The sequence below is a fragment of the Aquarana catesbeiana genome, linkage group LG13, assembly GCF_042186555.1.
Source record: "Aquarana catesbeiana isolate 2022-GZ linkage group LG13, ASM4218655v1, whole genome shotgun sequence".
NCBI classification, from domain to species: domain Eukaryota; kingdom Metazoa; phylum Chordata; class Amphibia; order Anura; family Ranidae; genus Aquarana; species Aquarana catesbeiana.
In genome coordinates this window covers 198172409-198196164 of record NC_133336.1, presented here as the reverse complement: position 1 = coordinate 198196164, position 23756 = coordinate 198172409, and the positions used below count along the sequence as shown (strand labels likewise).

Here is a 23756-nt window from a genome sequence, read left to right as displayed (position 1 = left end):
AATGCTGTAAATTAAGAATGCTTTCAGGAAATAGAAGTGTTAATAATTTATTTTTTGAACAAATGGAAAATAAATAAACAAAAGAGAAATACAAATTCAATCAATGTTTGAACCCTTATGCCGCGTACACACGACCGGCTTTGCCATCGGAATAAGCTCCGAAGGTTTCTTCAACGGAACTCCAATGGAATTCCATTCAAGCGGTCTTGCCTACACACGGTCAATCCAAAGTCCGACCAAAGTCCAACCGTCCAGAACGCGGTGACGTACAACACTTATGACGGGACTAGAAAAAGGAAGTTTAATAGCCAGTAGCCAATAGCTTCCGTCTCGTACTTGCTTCAGAGCATGCGTCGTTCTTGGTCCGTCGGAACAGCATACAGACGATCGGTTTTCCCGATAGGAATTGGGTCCGTCGGAAATATTTAGAACATGTTCCATTTCTAGGTCCGTCAGATTTTTCAAAAAGGTAAGTCAGATGAGGCCTACACACGATCGGAATATACGATGAAAAGCTTCCGTCTGACTTTTTCTGTCGGACATTCCACTCGTGTGTACGTGGCTTTAGCCTTCAAACCAGCATCAGTTCTTCTAGGTAGACTTGCACAGTTTTTGAAGGGACTTGGCAGGTAGGTTGTTCCAAACATCTTGGAGAGATAACCTCAGATCTTCTGTGGATGTCGGCTGCATTAAATCCTTCTGTCTCTTCATGTCATCCCAGATAGACTTGTTGATGGTGAGATCAGGGCTCTGTGGGGGTCAAACCATCACTTCCAGGACTCTTTGTTCTTCTTTACACTGAAGATAGTTCTAAATGACATTGGCCGCATGTTTGGGAATCAACTTGGGGCCAATCACACGCCTCCCTGATGGTATGGCATAATGGATAACTACTATATCTGCCTGTATTTCCCAGTATTAAGGACACCATTGATCCTGACCAAATCTCCAACTCCATTTGCAGAAATATAGCCTCAAACTATCAAGGAGCCTCCACCATGCTTCACAGTTGGCTGCAGACATTTATTATTGTACCGCTCTCCAGGCCTTCCCCCAACAAACTGCCTCCTGCTACAGCTCAGTATTTCCCATTTTGACTCATCAGTCCAGAGCACCTGCTGCCATTTTTCTGCACCCCAGCTCTTATGTTTTCCCATATAGTTGAGTCGCTTAGCATTGTTTCCACGTCAAAGATTTGCCTTCTTGGATGCAACTCTTTCATGTAGACCACTTCTGGCCAGACTTCTCCGGACAGTAAATGGGTGTACTTGGGTCACACTGGTTTCCACCAGTTCTTGTGCTGATGCCACTTGCTGGACATCTTCTGATGTGGAAGGGTCACCATAGGCGTGCACAGGGGGTGTGCCAGGTGTGCCTGAGCACATCCTAATCACCTTGTGCAGTGCCAATTCCCCTAGCTGCCTGCCCCCCCCTCGTGTTTAGTCCCCTGATATTTCACCAAAGTCCCCCAAATAGGGCTCCTAAAAAATTGTAAAAAATTGTAAAAAAAAAAATTATATTATAAAAAAAGAATTTTTAAAAATTGTAAAAAATAATGATAACAAAAAAAACTACTGACACCATCCACTGCCCTACTGATACAGTCTACTGCTCTATTAACATTGTCTATGTTTTAATACATTTTAAAATGTTTGTTTCCTTTCATTTATAATAGCGTCTGTCTGCGTGTGTATGTATGTATGTAAACTTTGGGGTGCACACCCTAATGCAATAGACGGCACACACCTATAGGAAGAAAAGTAAGCATGGTGTGTCTTTCATCCGCTGCATTACGTTTCCTTGGCTGACCACTGCATCTATGCTCCTCAAGGCTACGCGTTTCTTGGTGCTTCTTCAAAAGAGATTGAACAATACCATCTTGAAACCAAGGTCTGCTTTGAAATCTTTACCTGGGAGAGACCTTGCTGATACCATATAACTACCTTGTATCTTGTTGCTGTGCTCAGTCTTGCCATGGTGTATGACCTGTGATATGACACGGTCTTCCACAACCTCACCTTTGTAGCAGAGTTTGGCTGTTCCTCATGAAGTACAACAGCTGTTTCTGTTTCAGTTAATGACTGTTTCAACCTACATCTGAAATTGATGATCATTAGCACCTGCTTGGTATAACTGGTTAATCATACACCTGACTCTAATCCTACAAAATCCCCGACTTTGTGCAAGTGTGCAAAGTGTATAAGTGTAAGAACTGATGCCGGTTTGAAGCCAAAAGGGGGGTCACACCAAATACTGATTTGATTTAGGTTTTTCTTTTCACTCACTTTGCATTTTGTTAAATTATAAAAATAAACAATTAAAAAATATATTTCTGAAAGCATTCTTACTTTCAGTGGCGGCTGGCGCTCAAAATTTTTGGGGGGGGCGCAAACAAACTGAACAAATTCTCCAAAAAAAATGCCATCAATTGCAGCCTCACTGTACCATCAAACGCAGCCACTGTGCCATCAAACGCAGCCACTGTGCCCATCAATTGCCGCCACTGTACCATCAAACGCAGCCACTGTGCCCTCAAACGCAGCCACTGTACACATCAATTGCCGCCACTGTGCCATCAAACGCAACCACTGTGCCCATCAATTGCCGCCACTGTGCCATCAAACGCAGCCACTGTGCCATCAATTGCCGCCACTGCTCCATCAATTGCAGCCACTGTTCCATCAAATGCAGCCACTGTGCCATCAAACACAGCCACTGTGCCCATCAATTTCTGCCACTGTTCCATCAAACGCAGCCACTGTGCCATCAAACGCAGCCACTATGCACATCAATTGCCACCACTGTTCTATCAAACGCAGCCACTGTGCCATCAAACGCAGCCACTGTGCCCATCAATTGCCGCCACTGTGCCATCAAACGCAGCCACTGTGCACATAAATTGCCGTCACTGTGCCATCAAACACAGCCACTGTGCTAAAGCAGCCACTGTGCCCATCAATTGCCGCCACTGTGCCTTCAGACGCAGCCACTGTGCCCATCAAACGCAGCCATTGTGCCCATCAATTGCCGCCACTGTGCCCATCAAATGCAGCCTCACTGTGCCCCTTCAAACGCAGCCACTGTTCCCATCTGTACTTACCCTGTCTCAGTGGCCGTGGGACAGCTCCTCAACATCTTCTCTCATCCTCTCTTCCCGACCTCTGCTATGATTGGATGCCTGTCGTTTCAGCCAATCAGGTGACGGGTAACAGACCTGAGCACCTGATTGGCGGAGAGACGGTTTAGTGTTAGGAAAGCAAATATTAATTCGCTTTTCTAACACAGCTGAGTGACCAGCGAGCACCCAGCATGGCGCTCGCAGGTCACCTTTTTTGATGCCTATTGGAGCCTATGGTTCTAATCAGGTGCTTCAAACTGCAATGGCCTAGGCTATAAGAAGATTGCCAAGACCCTGAAACTGAGCTGCAGCACGGTGGCCAAGACCATACAGCGGTTTAACAGGACAGGTTCCACTAAGAAAAGGCCTCACCATGGTAAACCAACAAAGTTGAGTGCACTTGCTCAGCATCATATCCAGAGGTTGTCTTTGGGAAATAGACATATGAGTGCTGCCAGCATTGCTGCAGAGGTTGAAGGGGTGGGGGACAGCCTGTCAGTGCTCAGACCACACGCCGCACACTGCATCAAATTGGTCTGCATGGCTGTCGTCCCAGAAGGAAGCCTCTTCTAAGGATGATGCACAAGAAAGCCCGCCAACAGTTTGCTGAAGACAAGCAGACTAAGGACATGGATTACTGAAACCATGTCCTGTGGTCTGATGAGACCAAGATAAATGTATTTGGTTCAGAAGGTGTCAAGCATGTGTGGGGGCAACCAGGTGAGGAGTACAAAGACAAGTATGTCTTGTCTACAGTCAAGCATGGTGGTGGGAGTGTCATGGTCTGGGGCTGCATGAGTGCTGCCGGTGTTCTGACTAGAACTGTCCTCCTATCGCATAGTGTCCGCCCCGTACTGCGCAGGCGCAGCGCTTGCGCAGTACGGAGCAGAAGGAGATGCCGAAAGTGTCCGAAGTTGATCAGCTGACCATCAGCTGTACACGGCGCTTGGGCACTTCTTAGCGATGGCTTTGTAAGAGGGCCCCTCGTGGGCTCGCTTCGCTCACCACGCTTCGGGCACGGCCTCGCTGCGCTCGGCAATTATTTATTCTAACTCTATGTCCACTTGGATAGTAGGGAATGAACCTGGACATAGGGTGAGAATAAAAGCGCAGGCGCCGTGTACAGCTGATGATCAGCTGTTAAACTTCGGAGACTTTCGGCGTCTCATTTGTCCTCCGTACTGCGCCTGCGCAGTACAGGGCGGACACTATATGATAAGGGACTGTATTCGACAAGACACCGGCACTGGGGAGCTACAGTTCACTGAGAGAACCATAAATGCCAACATGTACTGTGACATACTGAAGCAGAGTATGATCCCCTCCCTTCGGAGACTGGGCCACAGGGCAGTATTCCAACATAACAACCCCAAACACACCTCCAAGATGACCACTGCCTTGCTAAATAGGCTAAGGGTAAAGGTGATGGAATGACCAAGCATGTCTCTAGACCTAAACCCTATTGAGCATCTGTGGGGAATTGTCAAACAGAAGGTGGAGGAGCACAAGGTCTCTAACATCCACCAGCTCTGTGATGTCGTCATGGAGGAGTGGAAGAGGACTCCAGTGGCAACCTGTGAAGCTCTGGTGAACTCCATGCCCAAGAGGGTTAAGGAAGTGCTGGAAAATAAGGGTGGCCATATAAAATATTGACACTTTGGCCCCAATTTGGACATTTTTCCTTAGGGGTGTACGCACTTTTGTTGCCAGTGGTTTAGACATTAACCACTAGACGTCCACGCTATAGTCGAAAGACGGCTACAGCGCGGACTCCAATTGCCGGGAGGCCATCCCTGGACGTCCTCCTGTTTACTTCCGCGATGCATCGGGGAAGGGACACAGCCAGTCACAGTCACACAGCCAGTCACAGATCGCTGAAAACGGCCAATCACAGCTGCCGTTTACAGCGCGATCGGAGGTTCCAATGAGAGATGATCTCAAGTGTAAGCATATGAGACAGTGTGTGAGGAGAGAGAGGATCTGTGCTAAATCGTGAGTGCCAGCCGTTTTGTAAAAACACAGTAGAAACACACATCAGAGCCCAACAGTGCCCATACAGTGCCACAGTGCTCATTACTGTTGGTGTCACAGTGCCATCTGTCATCAGTGCCATTTGTCAGTGCCATCTGTCGTCAGTGCCATCTGTCAGTGTCACCTGCCACATGAGTGCCACCTGTCAGTGTCCCCTACCACATCAGTGCCACGTTTCATCGGTGCCACATCAGTGCCACGTGTCATCAGTGCCACATCAGTGCCACGTATCAATGCCATCTATCAGTGCCACGTATCAGTGCCACCTGTCATCAGTGCCATCTGTCAGTGTCACCTGCCACATCAGTGCCACCTGTCTGTCACCTGCCACATCAGTGTCACCTGTCAGTGTCACCTACCACATCAGTGTCACATGTCATCAGTGCCACATATCAGTGCCATCTGTCACCAGTGCAATCTGCCAGTGTCGCGTGTCATCAGTGCCACATATCAGTGCCATTTGTCATCGCTAAGAATGTCATCAATCCACAATAATACCGTCGTGGAGATAACCAGGAGGAATGGCCGAATCCAAAATGCCAACATGTATCCACGAATACAACATGTTTATGGGGGGTGTTGACTTCAACGACCAGATGCTCGAACCCTACCTTGCCACGAGACGAACATACCAGTGGTATAAAAAAGTTTCAATTTATTTGTTTAATTTGGCCATATAAAACAGCTGCGTTATTTATCAAAAATCCACTGCAAGCCCCAAATCCTTCCTTGGCTACCAGGAGGAAATCACCACTGATATTGTATTCCCGAATGGCCCACCAGAAACCATTCGATCCGATGTGATTAGCAGACTCTCCAAACGCCACTTTCCCGAAAAAATCCCCCCCAGACCAACAGGCCAAAAACGGCAGAAAAAATGCTGGGTGTGCACCAAAGGAGGAGTGAGAAGAGACACCACTTTTTATTGTCCCCAATGTCCTTCCCAACCAGGCCTCTGCATAGTTTACTGTTTCCGTTGTTACCATACTTCACTAAATTATTAGTGAAGTATGGTAAACCTAACCCTCACTTCCTGCCATTTACCTTCACACCCCTTATGCCTCTACTTGCTCTGTAACTGACCCTGGCTTGTTATTCGAACACGCTTCTGCCTACCGATTCTGTTCATATCTCTGCCTGATCTGGAACTGACCCTGGCTTGTTATTCGACCACGTTTCTGCCTACTTATTCTGTACATACCTCTGCCTGATCTGGAACTGACCCTGGACTGTTTGACCATCCTTTTTGCCTGCCTCTTGGACTGATCTTGTACCCTGCAACTGGACTAGTGGGATTCATAACACAGGGGTCTCACATATGTGAGGGGCTCCAGAATTGTTTTTCTGGACGAAGAAAACATTTTTTTTCTCTCGTTCCTAGATTAGGGTCTGGAGACTCAGAGGCTTCAAAGAGATTTGGGTGGGAGAAGCCTCTACCCCTGTCCCCATTCTGTCCTGAACGAGGCCCTACTTCTGCCTGCTGCCTGTAGGACCTATGCCATCATGCCTCTGCCGGTCGCATGAACTGACCACACCACATGGATGGACCATGTTCCTGCCTACTACCAGGATCAATATATTGGCACTGCTGACAATCTCTGCCTGCACTGACCCTGGACTGTATATGGACAGTATCCCTGCCTGCTGCCTGTATTGACTATGGACAGTGTTCCTGCCTGTTGCCTGGAAAATTGCGTTCGCTTTTGCTGACCAAGTTCCTGCCTGCTGCCTGGACCAGTGCTATCCTCCTGTGGACAACTGTGCTACTAAAACCACAGGTAATCTTTTTTTTTACCCTTTGCTCAGCAGAATGTATTTTGGGGTGTAATTCTTAGTATGTGCATGCTATGTGTCCCTAGAACACCTGACGGTGTTCCTTGTATGTGGCCAGGCTGTGTAAAAGTCTCACACATGTGGTATCGTTATACTCAGGAGGAGTAGCAGAATGTATTTTGGGGTGTCATTTTTGCTATGTACATGCTATGTGTTAGAAATATCTTATAAATGGACAACTTTGTGTAAAAAAAAATGCGTTTTCATTTTTTTCCCACATTTTCCAAAAACTTCTGGAAAAAAAATGAACTGTTCAAAAGACTCATTATGCCTCGTAGATTATACGTTGGAGTGTTTGCTTTCCAAAATGGGGTCATTTTGTGGGCGTTTCCATTGTCCTGGTGCTCCAGGGCCTTCAAAAGTGTAATAGGTGTTTGAGAAATGTGATGTGTAATTTATGCTCCTAGAATGCCTGAAGGTGCTATTTCAATGTTGGGCCTCTGTATGTAGCCAGGCTGTGTAAAAGTCTCACACATGTGGTATCACCATACTTGGGAAGAGTAGCAGAATGTATTTTGGGGTGTCATTTTTGCTATGTACATGCTACGTGTTGGAAATATCTTATAAATGGACAACTTTGTGTAAAAAAAATGCGTTTTCATTTTTTTCCACATTTTCCAAAAACTTCTGGAAAAAAATGAACCGTTCAAAAGACTCATTATGCCTCATAGATTATACGTTGGGGTGTTAGCTTTCCAAAATGGGGTCATTTTGTGGGCGTTTCTATTGTCCTGGTGCTCCAGGGCCTTCAAAATTGTAATAGGTAGTTAACAAGTTAGATGTGTCATTTATGCTCCTAGAACACTTGATGGTGCTCTCTGCATGTTGGGCCTCTGTATGTGGCTAGGCTGTGGAAAAGTCCCACACATGTGGTATTTTGGGGCGTAATTTGTGGTATACACATGCCATGTGAGAGAAATAACCTATTACAATGACAATTTTGTGGGAGGAAAAAAAAAATCTTCATTTTGCAAAGAATTGAAGGAAAAAATGACAACATCAAAAACCTCCCCATGCATCTTACTAAATACCTTGGAATGTCTACTTTCAAAAAAGGGGTAATTTGGGGGGTATTTGTACTGTCCTGACTTGTTCGGGTCACAAGAAATCTGAATCTGGGGAAGCAACTGTCAGCACTGAGAAGTCCCTCCATACTAAAGGTGAGCCAGGAACGTACACGGCAGGTGCCGGCAGGGGCCAGCACAGAGGCGGGTGGAGACAAAGAGGTGCAGGCACTAGCAAAGAGTAGATGGGTGACAGTCAGGAGGGGTAGAGGGGGAAGTGCCAGGGAGGCCGATCCAGGACTGGAGCATCCCAATAAGTACACTCCATTGAGTGACATTGGTGTAACCAGTCAGGGACCAGCACTGCTGGAGATGAGGGACTCTCCTAGCTGCCAGGGGAAGAACTCCTCCAGTGAGAGTGGGGGGGCAGCAAAGGGAAAGGAAAGACAGATTCTGGTGGTAGGGGACTCAATTCTTAGAAGGACAGAGAGGGCAATCTGTAACCAAGACCTGAAGCGCCGAACAGTATGTTGTCTACCGGGCGCTCGGGTTCGGCACATCACGGATCTTGTGGACAGATTACTGGGAGGGGCTGGGGAAGACCCGGCTGTCAGGGTGCACGTTGGCACCAATGACAAAGTCAGAGGCAGATGGAGTGTCCTAAAGAACGATTTTAGGGACTTAGGAGCTAAATTGAGGAAAAGGACCTCCAAGGTAGTGTTCTCAGGAATACTACCGGTACATTGAGCCACACCAGAGAGGCAGAGGGAGATTAGGGAAGTAAACAAGTGGCTGAAGAGCTGGTGTAGTAAGGAGGGGTTTGGGTTCCTGGAGGACTGGGCCGACTTCTCAGTCGGTAACCGGTACTATAGAAGGGACGGACTGCACCTAAATGAGGAGGGTGCAGATCTGCTGGGAATGAAGATGGCCAAAAAGTTAGAGGGGTTTTTAAACTAGGCGATGGGGGGGAGGGTCCAGAGACAGTGATAGCCAGCGCGGAAGATATTCCAGAGGGTAGTATTGGGGGCATTAGTGGTAGGTTAACCAAAGCACAAAAACACAAGGTGAGTATAGTAGCAAGTCCAAGTTGCAATCTTGAAACACCCAATACGAGGACAATATGCGACCGGTCTAAACTATGTGGCATGTTCACCAATGCCAGGAGCCTGGCGGACAAGATGGGTGAACTAGAGATACTGTTGTACAAGGAGGATTTGGATTTTGTGGGAATTTCAGAGACCTGGTTCAACAGCTCTCATGATTGGCTGGCAAACATTCAAGGGTATACCCTATACTGCAAGGACAGAGAGGGTAAAAAAGGGGGAGGGGTATGCCTATATATCAAGAATAATGTACAAGTGAATGTGAGAGATGACATCACTGAGGGGGCTAGGGAGGAGGTGGAATCTTTATGGGTAGAGCTCCAAAGGGATGAAGCTAAGGGGAAAATAATACTGGGAGTATGCTATAGGCCCCCTAACCTGAGGGAGGAAGTGGAGACGGATCTCCTATCACAAATTGGATTAGCAGCAAGGATGGGAAGTGTTATCATAATGGGGGATTTTAATTATCCAGACATAGACTGGGCGGAGGGAACCGCGCATTCATTTAAGGCTCGCCAGTTCCTTAGTGTCTTGCAGGACAATTTTATGGGTCAGATGGTAGACGCACCAACTAGAAATAAAACATTACTAGATCTACTGATTACCAACAATACAGACCCGATAACAGATGTGGAAATACGGGGCAATTTAGGTAACAGCGATCACAGGTCAATTAGTTTCAGTATAAATCACACAAATAGGAGACATGAAGGGAACACAAAGACACTGAATTTCAAAAGAGCCAACTTCCCTAAACTACAAACCTTGCTAAAAGGCATAAATTGGGATAAAATATTAGGAACAAAGAATACGGAGGAGAGATGGGTTTGCTTTAAGAGCATATTAAATAAGGGCATTAGCCAATGTATCCCATTGGGTAATAAATTTAAAAGAGCGAACAAACATCCTGGATGGCTTAACTCCAATGTAAAAATGCATATAAAAGCAAAGGAGAAGGCCTTCAAAAAATACAAGGTTGAGGGATCATCCACAGCATTCAGAATTTATAAAGAATGCAATAAGAAATGTAAGGGTGCAATTAGGTTGGCTAAGATAGAACATGAAAGACACATAGCGGAGGAGAGCAAAAAAAATCCCAAGAAATTCTTTAAGTATGTAAACAGTAAAAAAGGGAGGACAGACCATATTGGCCCCATAAAGAATGAGGAAGGACATCTGGTTACAAAGGATGGGGAGATGGCAAAGGTATTGAATTTATTCTTCTCCTCAGTCTTCACGAGTGAATCGGGGGGCTTCAGTAACCAAAACTGCAGTGTTTATCCTCATGACACAACACAGGAAGCACCTACATGGACGGAATTAAAATTAGACTTGAGAAACTTAACATTAATAAATCACCGGGACCAGATGGCGTGCATCCGAGGGTACTTAGGGAACTCAGTCAGGTGATTGCCAGACCATTGTTCCTAATTTTTACAGTCTATTGACTGGAATGGTACCAGCCGATTGGAGAAAAGCCAATGTAGCACCAATATTTAAAAAGGGCCCAAAAAACATCCCTGGGAATTACAGACCAGTTAGCCTAACATCAATAGTATGTAAACTCTTGGAGGGGATGATAAGGGACTATATACAAGATTTTAGTAATAAGAATGATATCATTAGCAGTAATCAGCATGGATTCATGAAGAATCGTTCTTGCCAAACCAATCTATTAACCTTCTATGAGGAGGTGAGTTGCCATCTAGATAAAGGAAGGCCCGTAGACGTGGTGTATCTGGATTTTGCAAAAGCATTTGACACAGTTCCCCATAAACGTTTACTGTACAAAATAAGGTGCGTTGGCATGGACCATAGGGTGAGTACATGGATTGAAAACTGGCTACAAGGGTGTGTTCAGAGGGTGGTGATAAATGGGGAGTACTCAGAATGGTCAGGGGTGGGTAGTGGGGTTCCCCAGGGTTCTGTGCTGGGACCAATCCTATTTAATTTGTTCATAAACGACCTGGAGGATGGGATAAACAGTTCAATCTCTGTATTTGCAGACGATACTAAGCTAAGCAGGGCAATAACTTCTCCGCAGGATGTGGAAAGCTTGCAAAAAGACCTGAACAAATTAATGGGGTGGGCGACTACATGGCAAATGAGGTTCAATGTAGAAAAATGTAAAATAATGCATTTGGGTGGCAAAAATATGAATGCAATCTATACACTGGGGGGAGAACCTCTAGGGGAATCTAGGATGGAAAAGGACCTGGGGGTACTATATTGTCAACAGTATTGGGACACCTGCCTTTACACACACTAGTCTAAGCACCGAGCCTGGTGTGAAACATGTCAGCAGCAGTGCAGTTAGTCTGTACTTACCTTTGATGCCTTGATTTTACTTTTCAATAAAGGTGAATATTTGGAGTGCGGCTGTCCAGCCTTTCATATGTCCCAATACTTTTGAATATATATATATATATATATATATATATATATATATATATGCACACATTTCCCTTTAGAATGATTATGAAAACATTTACCTTTCTCAATTTGTTTTTTTTTTAACACCTTCACACTTACTGTATCTACAGTTGACTAGGGAGGTAAATATAACATTTGGTGAACCACAGACTTCCTGCAAGTGGGCGACCTACTTTCTGCAGTGCAAGTGCAGTAAGACTGTGCTGGTTTTTACTGCTGCAAAGACCAGTGTGAAAAATTAGCCCCACATTACTTATGCTAGGAAGATAACTAAGATTATTCCCCATTGCAAATTCTCCAAGCATGGAGAGACTTAAAGAGGACCCGTAGTTTGCTTTTTCAGGATAAAGTCAAAGGATTGTTGCATAGAAGACCCCCATTGACATGTCCAAATGTGTGTACACCTGACCATCACACCTATATAAGTTTGTTGGACAGCTCATTCAAAAACCATAACCATTAATATGGAATTTGCCTTCCTTTGGGTCTTTAAAATTCTCCACTTCTCTGGGAAGGCTTCCCACAGAATTTTGGAGTGTTCCATTAAATTTGTGTCCATTCAGCCAAAAGAACATTTATGAGATCAGGTACTGATACCAAACTGATCTGACCATGTCTTTATGAAGCTGGCCACTATTTATGAGGTCAGGTACCGATGCCGGATGAAAAGGCTTGCAATTGTTTTTGCAGTTCAAAAAAAGATTAGACATGTCACGCCTACCTCAACACAGGTGGTCAGACACTATGGATGGCTTGTGTGTTTTTCACCTATAGCAGCTCCCTTTCCCATAAGGCAAGCAGGCCTACCGGTACTCGAGTTCCCCCAGGTCTTATACACAATGCTATAGCGTCTGGCCACCTACGCCAGGACAGGGGCGAACTGAGCCCAGCAAACATGTACTTGCTGTTGGCAGACAGGCAGAGTGGTTCAATGACAGTCCAGGTACAAGGCAGGCAAGGTTCAGAACAGTCAGGATCCAATCCGTATTCAAAAGTCAAGCAGAGTTCACAGAGTAGACCAAGTTCCATTCAATGGTCATAAACAGGGGAATTCAAACAGCAGAGCAGGGCAGACAAACAGGGAGCTTGAGCACGAATAACAAACGCTATCACAAGCATGAGACTGCAGGCTTGGCTGGCTTAAATAAGGTTTGGTCTCCACCCAGAGAATGGCTACATCAATCACCTTGCAGGTGGACAGACAGACGGAGATAATTCATCACAGCCAAAACAAGGATGCTAGGATGAGACCAGCAGCTGTCATGGAACAGGACCACTTACATGCTCCCGACATGACATTCATATAGAGTTGGCCTTTCTTTGTGGCTTCACTGGCCACCAATTTTCCTCAGAAGGCTTTCCTCAACATTTTAGAGGGTGTCTGTTGGAATTTGTGCCCATTCAGCCAAAAGTATATTCGTAAAATCAGGTACTGATATAGGATGAGAACATCTAGCTTTCAGTTTGTGTCCCAATTCATCCCAAAGGTGATCAATATGGTTTAGGTCAGGGCTCTGTGCAGGACACTTGAGTTCGTTCACACCAAACTGTTCAAACCGTGTCTTTATGAATCTGGCCACCATTTACAAGGTCAAGTACTGATGTTGAATGAGATGATCTGGCTCACCATCAGTGTTCCAACTCACCCCAAAGGTGTTCAGTAGGGTTGAGGTCTGGACTCTGCAGAGGCCCGTTGAGTTCCCCCATAGCAAACTGGTCCAACCATGTCTTTATGGAGCTGGACACCATTTGTGGGGTCAATGTTAGATAAGAATTTGTTTGTAGTCGGTGTCCCAATTCATCTGAAAGGTGTTCAGTAGGGTTGAGGTCTGGGCTCTGCGGAGGCCAGCTGAGCTCGCTGAATACCAAACTGGTCAAACCGTGTCTTTATGGAGCATGCCACCATTTGTGAGGTCAATGTTGGATAAGAAGAATTGGTCTGCAGTCGGTGTTCCAATTCATACCAAAGGGGATCACTAGGATTGAGGTCAGGGCTCTGTGCAGGTCACTCAGCTTCCTCCACACCAAACCATGTCTTTATGGAGCTGCCTTTATACACAGGGGCACAGTCATGCGGGAACATGAGCAAAGGGTCTGCACCAAATCGTTACTACAATTTTGGAAGTGCACATTTGTCTCAATCATTTGTAGGGATGTCCACCAACTTTTGACCTGATAGTGAACCGTTTGCCCTAATTTCTGTTAGAGAATTGAGAAAATCATGGTACTTCTTAGTATTGGAGACCATGGGATTCTTTCCTCTTCCCCCAACAATGTAACCCTCGTTAGCACTGTGTATGCTCCAACACAGACCCACCCAGCAGTTGATGGAACCAACAGCAAACTTGTTGCTTTGCCCTGCCCATGGATCAGTTCAACACACCTATATGAGATTGCTGGACATCCCATTCCAAAACCATGGACAGGCATGAAATGAACAGATCCTCTTTAGACCTGCATAGCAAGTAGGACTTGTATTTGCCCAAAAGACTGATAGATATTGAAAGGATGATGGATATATAGCAATGTCATGTAAAAGAGACATCTAAAACGGACACTCAAAAATGATTTCCAGCTGACCAAAGAGGATTGTAGTTCTTAAAGCGGGAGTCCGGCGACCAATCTTTTTTTTTTTTTTTTAGGTCATTGAGACACTTTGCTAACCCCAAAATTATACTCACAGTTTGGGTGTAATATTTCTGCCTCTGTCTGTTTTCGTACTGAAGAATAACTTAAAAAATGTGATGCTGGCTGTTTCCATCTTGCTTGTGGGCATGTGAAGCCCACAAGCATTGATTTCCTGGATGCGGTTAATGCTGTTCATTCACAGCTTGTTCACACTCATGATCATTGTTTCCAGACTGAATCTTGGGAAGCCTGACACTAAGCTCCCCGGAGACAGTGCGGCGCCGGGGAAAGGCAATAAACACGCCTACTCCCATGGGAGGAGAGACAGGAAGTGCCACAATAAAGTACAATATAAAGGTAATTACAGCGATAAAAAAAAAATTTGTGCGGCATTTGAACATCTATGCAATTAACTGAAGGGGGTAAGATTAAGTTAAAAATTTGAGTGGAACCCCGCTTTAAAATAAGATATTTTTGTGAAATGAAATATTTTAGGAAATATCATTACTTTAATGTGATCTGGAAGAGTTTTAATACGGCCTTTCAACTTTCATTACAGAAGGACACACCAGTCATCTACAAATGGATGAATTTCCACTGGAGTGGATTGTACTTGCCACCGTTGCCTTAATTATCACCCTTATTATAATTATATTTTTATTATACAAGAAGCTGAAAAGCAAAAATATAAGTAAGTATTTATTTAAAAAATTGCAATAATTTGAAACTGGTATCCATATACTGATGCTCAAACTACACAAACAGCTTTGCTTTTCATTTGTAATTAATTAAGAGTCTGCAGCCTCCTGTGACAAATCATGCCATTCCATTGATCCGTCCCATGATCTTTAAAAGATCCAATGCTTCTATGATTGAGCTGAGAAGGTCTGTAATTGGTTATACAGGATCCAGTTCAAAAAAGTTCAAGTTTTGGAGTAGGAAGGATTAGAACCTCTGTCAAACTTTAAATGCTGTCTGTGTCCTATTGGAAGAGATTGCTGTTCTGTCTGACACCACAAGCAGCCCAACCACTACGATCGCAAGTTCAGGTATTGTCAATGACTCCTACTTTTTTTTTTTTACGATTAAAAATCTCAGTTTATTGATAAAGAAAAACAGCATGGTACAAAAACAGAAATAAATAAATGGTACGCCTTACATGTCATATATGGAGGATAGAACAAGGAGAATACAGACAATATTTTTAGTCTAAATTCAAATCTTGTCATTAAAGCATTTTTAAACCCTCTATAGGATATACTTTTAATTGAATCAGAAAGAGTCTCCAGCAGAATACATCATAAACCAGGATGGGGTATGACTAGGGGGGGGAGGGGAGGGGAGGGGAGGGGGGAGGAGGAAAGAAGTAGCGGGGGGGGGGGGGGGGGGAGGGTGAGGCCAGAACATCTCAGACAACAGGTGAGTACATGTTCCATCATACTATCTAGACATGTCCCTCATAAAACCCTAAGCTGTCCAAGGTGACCAGATACCCTCAAACTTCTTGGGGCACTTTCTATTCAAATACGTCATTTTATACAGTGGGAGAGCCTTATTGATAGTCTCTTCCCAAAGCTTCATTGTGGGGGGGGGGATGCAGATGTCCACCTAAGAAGAATCGTTTTTTTTGCGTAATAGAGTAAAAAAGCAATGAGGAATTTAGTATATCTTGGCATTTGATCGTCCTCCTGTACCCCGAGGAATGCCAACTCCGGCGATTGTACCAGTGATAACCCAAGACGCTCATTAATGGCCTCAAATACTGCAGCCCAGAATTTAGCCACTTCAGGACAAGTCCAAAACATATGAAAATATGTCCCTACAACCCTCTTACACCTACCACATAGGGGGTCTCTCAAGGGGTACAGTCTGTGCAGTCGTTGTGGGGTGTAGTATACTCTATGAAGAAACTTAGCCTGGGTTACTTTATCCCTAGATGAAATAACCAACCTAAAGCCCTCCTCAAAACACTCCACTCCTCTCTCTCCAATGTGGGAATGTCAGCCTTCCACGACTCCCACAGCTTCTCCAATCTGGGAGAATCCAAGCTAAGTAGTGACAGATAAAGGGAGGAGAGAGGTTTGGAAAGTGACTCTTGAGCCAAAAGTTCCTCTATGGGATCCATGGAAAGGACAATGGGTCCCGGGAACTGTGCTCACACTGCATTGCTCAACTGTTGGTATTGGAAATACATCCACCCGGGTAACTTAAACTTGGCGGAGAGGTCTTTGTATGTCAATAATTTCCCTGCAGGCATTATATCTCGAAGAGTCTTCACCCCATATTTTGCCCACATTTGTGGGTCCGGAATTGTACGGAAGTGTGGGAAATTAGTATTACCCCACAGAGGCTGAAAAGGTGACCACTGGCTCGGTTTGAGAAACCTCCTCCTGGCTACCACCCACACCCTAAGTGTCATTCTAGTTGGAAGCGGAAGATCAGCGTAAGCCCCAGGTCCCCTATATACGAGGTTTCCAAGGTCTCCGACACCAAAATGGCCGCCCAGTAGTAGACCCGAAAATTAGTCAACGCTAATCCCCCGCACCTCACAGGAAGACATAGGGTGAATTGAGCCAACCAAGGGGTAGACCCTCCCCAAATGAAGGACCCGATACAACTGTCCAGTTCTTTAAAGAATGTGTTTGGAATCCACACTGGAGAATTCCTAAATAAATAGTTGTATTTTGGAAGAAAAACCATCCTTATCAGGTTAATGCGTCCTAACAGGTTAAGCGGGAGGTTTCCCCAGGAGGCACATCTAGCTCTAAGTTGTGATAGAACTGGGCGAAGATTTAGCTCATAAAAATTCCGAGGGGTCTCGACTTATTTGAATACCAAGATATTTAAAGCTCGATACCCACTGCAATTGGGTGGAGGCCGCAGTAACCCACGCCAAGGGGTCAAGAGGGAACAATACAGATTTTGACCAATTTATTCAGACCCCCGAGAATCGGCCAAACCCGTCAAAGAGCTCCAGAGCAGCCCGCAGGGAGGAATCCGCATCATGTAGGTATAGCAGAGCATCATCGGCGTATAATGACACCTTCTCCTCCAAGGGGCCAATCCGCAGGCCCTCCACCCCCCGGGACGCCCTGAGCAGGATAGCCAAGGGTTCCAGCGCCAGGGCGAACAGGGAAGGGGAAAGAGGGCAACCCTGTCGCTTGCCACGCTGTAGTAGAAACCCCTCGGAGATCCCACCATTAGTCCTTATACAAGCAGTGGGTTTGTCATAGAGCAACTGCAGCCAGCGCAAAAAAATGAGGGCCAAACCCATATCTACCCAGAACCTCCCAAAGGTAGCCCCACTCAACCGAGTCAAATGCCTTCTCGGCATCGAGTGAGGCAATGATTCTGGAGCCAGCATTATCATGGGGGATGGTGAGATTGAGCTGTAGTCTCCTCAAATTGATGTCAGTACCCTTGCCGGGCATGAACCCCGTCTGATCCACATGGATGAGCTCATCTAGGACCTGCGCCAGGCGGTTGGCCAATATCTTTGCCAACAGCTTTGCATCGACATTAATTAAAGAAATTGGTCGATATGACGCACAGTCCTCGGGGTCCTTACCCGGCTTGGGCACCAACACAATAACAGCTTCAGACATAGACTCCGGCAATGATCCAAGTTCAGCAAATTGGGCGAACAACCTTGTGAGCCTAGGAGCCAGGAATTCTTGATAAGTGGAATAAAACTCGATCGGGATGCCATCTGCACCAGGGGTTTTCCCAGGTTGCATCTGAGTCATAGCGATCTGGACCTCTTCCAGGGTAATATCCTTCTCTAGATTCTCGCTGGCCTTCCGGGACAGAGCAGGAAAGTCCACTCTATCCAAGTAGGCCCCAAGCTCTGTTAAATCATAATCCACTCTAGTAGAGTAAAGGGATTTGTAATATTGCATAAATCTAGCAAGGATTTCATCAGTGTTCGTGAGAGGAACTCCTCCTTCATCCCTGATACACCAAACATGGGTACTGGGATTCTGACCCCGGGACCACCATGACAGCAATTTGCCATTTTTGTCTCCGTATTCAAAAACCCGCTGGGCAGTACTAAGCATTGATTTCTTTGTCATCTCTATCCTGAAGAGTTCAACTGCCCGAAGCGCAAACTGCCAGTCCCCATAGTTAAGAGGGGTAGGAGCGGCAACATAACATGCCTCTTTATCCTTAAGCTCATCCTCCAGTTCCCTCAGCGACAGCACAGACTGCTTCTGACTATGGGCAATGCGGGAAATATATTCTCCCCTCAACCATCCCTTAAATGCATCCCAGCCCACCAGGGCCCCCACTGAATCAACATTTTCAAGCCAATAATGACACAAGGCCTCCGATATATCTTCCTGGATCTTAGGGTCTGCAATCCAGTACCCCGACAGTCTCCACAATTTCCTCCCAGCAGTGGGCCCCGATCATACCATCATCATAATAGGGGCATGATCGGAGATTCCTCTAGGGAGGATCTGTACCTTCGAAACCCTCTGCAGCACCGCCCGCGTAACAAACCCCAGGTCAATGCGGGAGAGGGCCTGAAAGGTGGACGAGTGACGTGTAAACATTTTCTCAGATGGATTGTAGTGCCGCCACACGTCAATAAGCTCAAATGTATCGGCCCACTGCATAAGATCAGGGGTCCTGCGAGTCGACTGATGGAGCCTGTCAACATCCGGACACGGAACCAAGTTATAGTCCCCCAGCAACATAACATGTGGAGTATCATACTGGACTATTACTTTTTGCCTGCTTTGGTCCTTAAAAGGGACGTTTCAGTGCTCTTTGTGGCCTTTTAGCAGCATGCATCTTTAAGATAGAGTACCTGCTCCCTATAGAACAATAAAACCAGCAATAAAACCTTGACAGAGGTTGCAACCCTTCCTCAGAACACATTTTTTATGGCTGCTTGTCAAACTCCTTGAGGAGCTTCCCTTCACTTCGTCTTCTGGTGACACATCGGGAAGTGAGGGGGAATCTCCCCAGTGGGTACACCATCTCATACCTTTACCCCTTCCTTACTCTTACATAGAATAGGAAAGAATTGGAACCTTCATAGACTTTTAAATGCCGTCGGCATCACCATATAGAACAGGGCTTCTCAACCAGGGTTCCATAGAATGTTAGAAGGAGGTCCTCCAGAGATTGCTAGGGGGTTCTTTGAGCAATGAGCTATTTCTACCTCTTTGAAAAGTTCTCACTGTCACCATTGATCTTTTTAGCTATCTGTAAGGGGGTGATTCTTCCCAATGACCACAAGTGTAAGGCGCATTCTCCCCACTGTCAATCGCATGAGTGGTAGATATAGTAATTTGTAGCAGGGATTCCTTAAGACCGCAACGTTTTTAAAGGGTTCCTCTATGTTGAAAAGAATAGCTGATATAGAAGATTCATCTTCCTGTTCTGCCTGACACCAGTCACATGGGTCACAGGAAGTGAGGGGGAATCTCCCTAGTGGGGACACCAGCACAAACGTATAATCCCCTTCCTTACTCTTACATAGCATAGGAAATAAATGGAACCTCTACTGAGTCTTAAATACTGTTGGCATCAACATATAAAAGATTAATTTTCCTATTCTGCCTGAGACCAGTCACATGGCCAGGAATTGAGCGTGACATTTCCCCAGGGGTGACACCAGCACAACTTATCCTGACTCTTACATAGATTAGGAAAGAACTGGAATCTCTATCAAGTTATAAATCTCTTCAGACTTTGGGGGGCCAGACTTTGACTGGTGGGAGCAGAAAATTCCCCGACATCAGTGGGAATAAACAATACCCCATCATTGGTTTGTATGAAAAGAATAGTGCCCCATTGTTGGTATCAATGGGTAGAATAGTGCCCCGTAGATTATATCAGTTGGTGGAATATTGCCCCAAGGGCCAGATAAAGGGAGGACCCCAGGTTGTAGTTTCAAGACCACTGATATAAAAGATTAATCTTCCTGTTCCATCTGAGACCAGTCATGTGGCCAAGGATTGAGGATGAAATTTCCACATTGGGGACACCAGACCAAACTTATAACCCTTCCTGACTCTTACGTATTATAGGAAAGAATTTGAACCTCAGGTTTTAAATACCATCAGCATCATCATACAGAAGATTATATCTTCCTGTTCTGTCTGAGACCAGTCATGTGGCCAAGGAGTGAGGGGGACATAGATACCAGTAGAACCCTGGTGGAGGATCCATCCCGTCACTGCTCCACTGCAAAAAAAAAAAATTGCAGCACTTCAACGGAGTAGCAATTTTTCAGGCTATCAATAAGAGCTGCACATTAATTTGGCAAATATTATAAAGCATTCCCGAGCATACTAACCAATTGTCATAGCCATTTGGCTTCTTCTGAGAGCTAGTAGCCAAGCTGGATCGACTTTTGACCACCTGGGAAGACGGAGTCTGGTGCTTTGCACTTGTACCAAAAAAAATTCAGAAGATATTCTATCCTAGAGATACTGACTGCTAAAAGGCCCATCAAGAGTACTGACGCTTCCCTTTTAAGGACCACAGCAAACAGAAAGTAGAAGTTACTGACAGTACCTGAATGTGTTGTCGTACTGATTGAGAAGGTAGGCATGGAAGTCTTTAGCACATTGAGGTGTTACATCCTGACCACTGTGGGCTTCATCACCTCCGTCTACTTGATCCGCCAACAAACATAAATTAGCTACATTTTCCAACCACCGCTGTAAATACAATCTCACCAAGCCACTTCTTGAACCTTTATGCCGCACTGCAACAGTATTACACTTTCACTTTTAGTTGCTTAATATCTTGGGGTCTTCACCCAAAACCTGAACCCTGAGGATTATAAATTGGCCTCTCCTTCTGAAGTGCTTGTTGTCTGGCTATCATGCTGAGTTTTGAACAGCAAGTGCCCTCTACATACCTCAAACCATCCCAGATTCTGTGGGACTGCCCTGGGATTTTAAAAAAATTCCAACTTGCCGCAGATCTAGTTTGTGTCCTGAACTTGAGTTTCGGAACACCTGCCAGAGTGAGCTCATCACTGCTTCTCCTTTCACAGTCCAGTCACAGGCTGCAATGGGTCCAAGATGACCTGAGCTCAAAGGAAGTGGGTTAAATAGTACTGGCCATCAGACTGAGGCTATCTAGTGGTAGAAAAATGTATTGCAATGACATTCTCTTGCTTAAAGTTGAACATTGTAGCAAAAGCTGGCTCTTTTATTTTACCTTTAATGAGTGTTTTATATTTTGGCTGGCGTTCTGCTTTAAAAAAAGACAGTTTTTATGTGCTGTCTGTGTTCCCACTGGGGAGATACAACCTCCTATCATCAATTTACAATGTGTGCTCAAATTACAGGTACAGAGAAGGACACAGAAGTCAGTACAATCTGTGATAAGGTAAATATTACGTATATCACTAGACGTGATACACATGAGGCCACATTTTTTTTAAAGCATACCACTCTGAAAAGGCCTGTTCAAATTGATACAGTTGCAAAGTGTTGATTCTGCATGAATGGCTCCTAAAACACTTATGCTCTGTACATACGATCGGACATTGATCGGACATTCCGACAACAAAATCCTTCGTATTTTTTCCGACGGATTTTGGGCCAAACTTGTCTTGCATACACACGGTCGCACAAAGTTGTCGGAAAATCCGATCGTTCTGAACGCGGTGACGTAAAACACGTACGTCGGGACTATAAACGGGGCAGTAGCCAATAGCTTTCGTCTCTTAATTTATTCTGAGCATGCGTGGCAGTATATACTGTAAGGGTCAAACCCTTACAGTATATACTGTCTTGGGTTCAAACCCTCCGGTAAGCCTCCACCTTCACTGGCTGCGGGAATTGCACATTTTCTTGAAGAGACTGTGGTGTGATGCATAGAGTTGGTCTATCTATATATTATTTAACACATATATATGTTGGACTACTAAGGAACCAGCTGTGCATTATCTTCAAAAAGACTTTTTTATATAGCTATATGCTGGTGATGGTATTTTACACATTCTTCACAGGTAGTGATTATTAGAGTCCCTATGTGTACGGACTTTATTTTTTATTTTTATTTTTTATTCATTTTTTATTCAGTGATGGACATTTATTTGTTTTCTTTTCGGACAATTTTTTGTATTTAGAGCACTGGATATTCACCTCATTAGTTTGTGCATTATTTATTTAGCGCTACACGTTTTGGTTTCCATTGATTTATTTGGCAATTATTCTTTTTGCTGTGTTAGCGGCTCACTATTTACAGCAAGCGCAATTTTACTACTGGTGTGTTTTTGCTTCACACCTACATGAGCTTGTTGGACATTCCATTGTGAAAACATGTGTAGCCCTGGCCCCAAATTTCCGAGAGCCAAATGGTGACTACAGAGGGTAAGGATGGCTGACATACATCCTCAGAGTGCAGGTTCCTGGGCATGATTCCCTTGGATGAGTTCTCTCTGAAGTTCGCCCAGCCAGTTCATAGCATCCAGCTCATGAAAAGTCCCCTCTGGTGCTTCTGTAGAACTCCTTACCTCTGGAATTGTTACCGGATCTTTGGCAGGCTTTCCTCTGCAAAAACTTGAACACCCGGATAGGCCTCGGTCAGGCCTAGCAGCCGGAAGCCTCCCGGATAGGCCCCAGGCTTCGGGCCTATCAGCCAGGAACTCTTCATACACCATCCACCCAGGCCGTAGCCCTGGGCGGGAACACTCTGCCTGATCACCTGACTTTATTCCATTAAATACCTTTTCCCAGCATGCTTAGCCACAAATATGATTGGCTGAGAAAAGTATGTATATCATAACCTGAACTTCACTGTAACACACTCAGCTTCCTCCACACCAACTGGTCAAACCATGTCTCTATGAACCTGGCTTTGTACATAGGGGTACAGTCATTGGTGGATTAGAAAAGGGTCTTCAACAAACTGTTACCACAAGGTTGGAAGAGCCCAATTGTCTACAATGTCATTGTATGCTGTAGTATGAACAGTACCCTTCCCTGGAAACACAGAAGAGCAACTCCCCTGGCCTCAGGACCCTCAAAAGGCCGGCCGGGTATAGCGCTGCCTTGGACATCAATCTGGTACCCAACGCAAAGGAGACCTTGAGAGCATGACAGATACGACACGAAAATATGACCCATGGCGAGAAGTCTGCTGAGCACAGCAGAAGGGCTACTCTTCAGGATCCCTGAGGACAGCTTAACCACTTGCCGACCGCCTAACGACGATATACGTCGGCAGAATGGCACGGGCAGGCAAAATCACGTACCTGGTACGTGATTGCCTTCCCACGAGCGGGGGGTCCGATCGGACCCCCCCCCCCGGTTCCCGAGGCGGTCGGCTTTGGTCTAGGAGCATTCAGAGGTGAGGGGGAGGCCATCCATTCGTGCCCCCCCCCCCGTGATCGCTCCCTCCCAGCCAATGAGAATCTTCCCCTGCCTCTGTGTAGTACACAGAGGCAGGGGATGTGATGTCATCTCTCCTCGGCTCGGCATTTTCCGTTCCGGCGCTGAGGAGAGAAGACTGCAATGTGAGTGCACAACACAACACACACACAGTAGAACATGCCAGGCACACATTACACCCCCCTTTACCCCCCGATCCCCCCCGATCCCCCCCCGATCACCCCCCCCCCCCCCCCGTCAC

At 45.5% G+C, this 23756-nt stretch overlaps 1 protein-coding gene across 1 annotated transcript in view; it reads left to right on the top strand.

Moving 5' to 3' along the window:
• Positions 1-23756, top strand: part of LOC141116648 (uncharacterized) — a 112584-nt gene that overhangs the window by 73710 nt on the left and 15118 nt on the right. Inside the window, exons 9-10 of the mRNA XM_073609040.1 lie at positions 14710-14841; positions 21466-21506. Of these exons, the coding sequence (XP_073465141.1) occupies positions 14710-14841; positions 21466-21506 (173 nt within the window). The remainder of the gene's footprint in view (positions 1-14709; positions 14842-21465; positions 21507-23756) is intronic.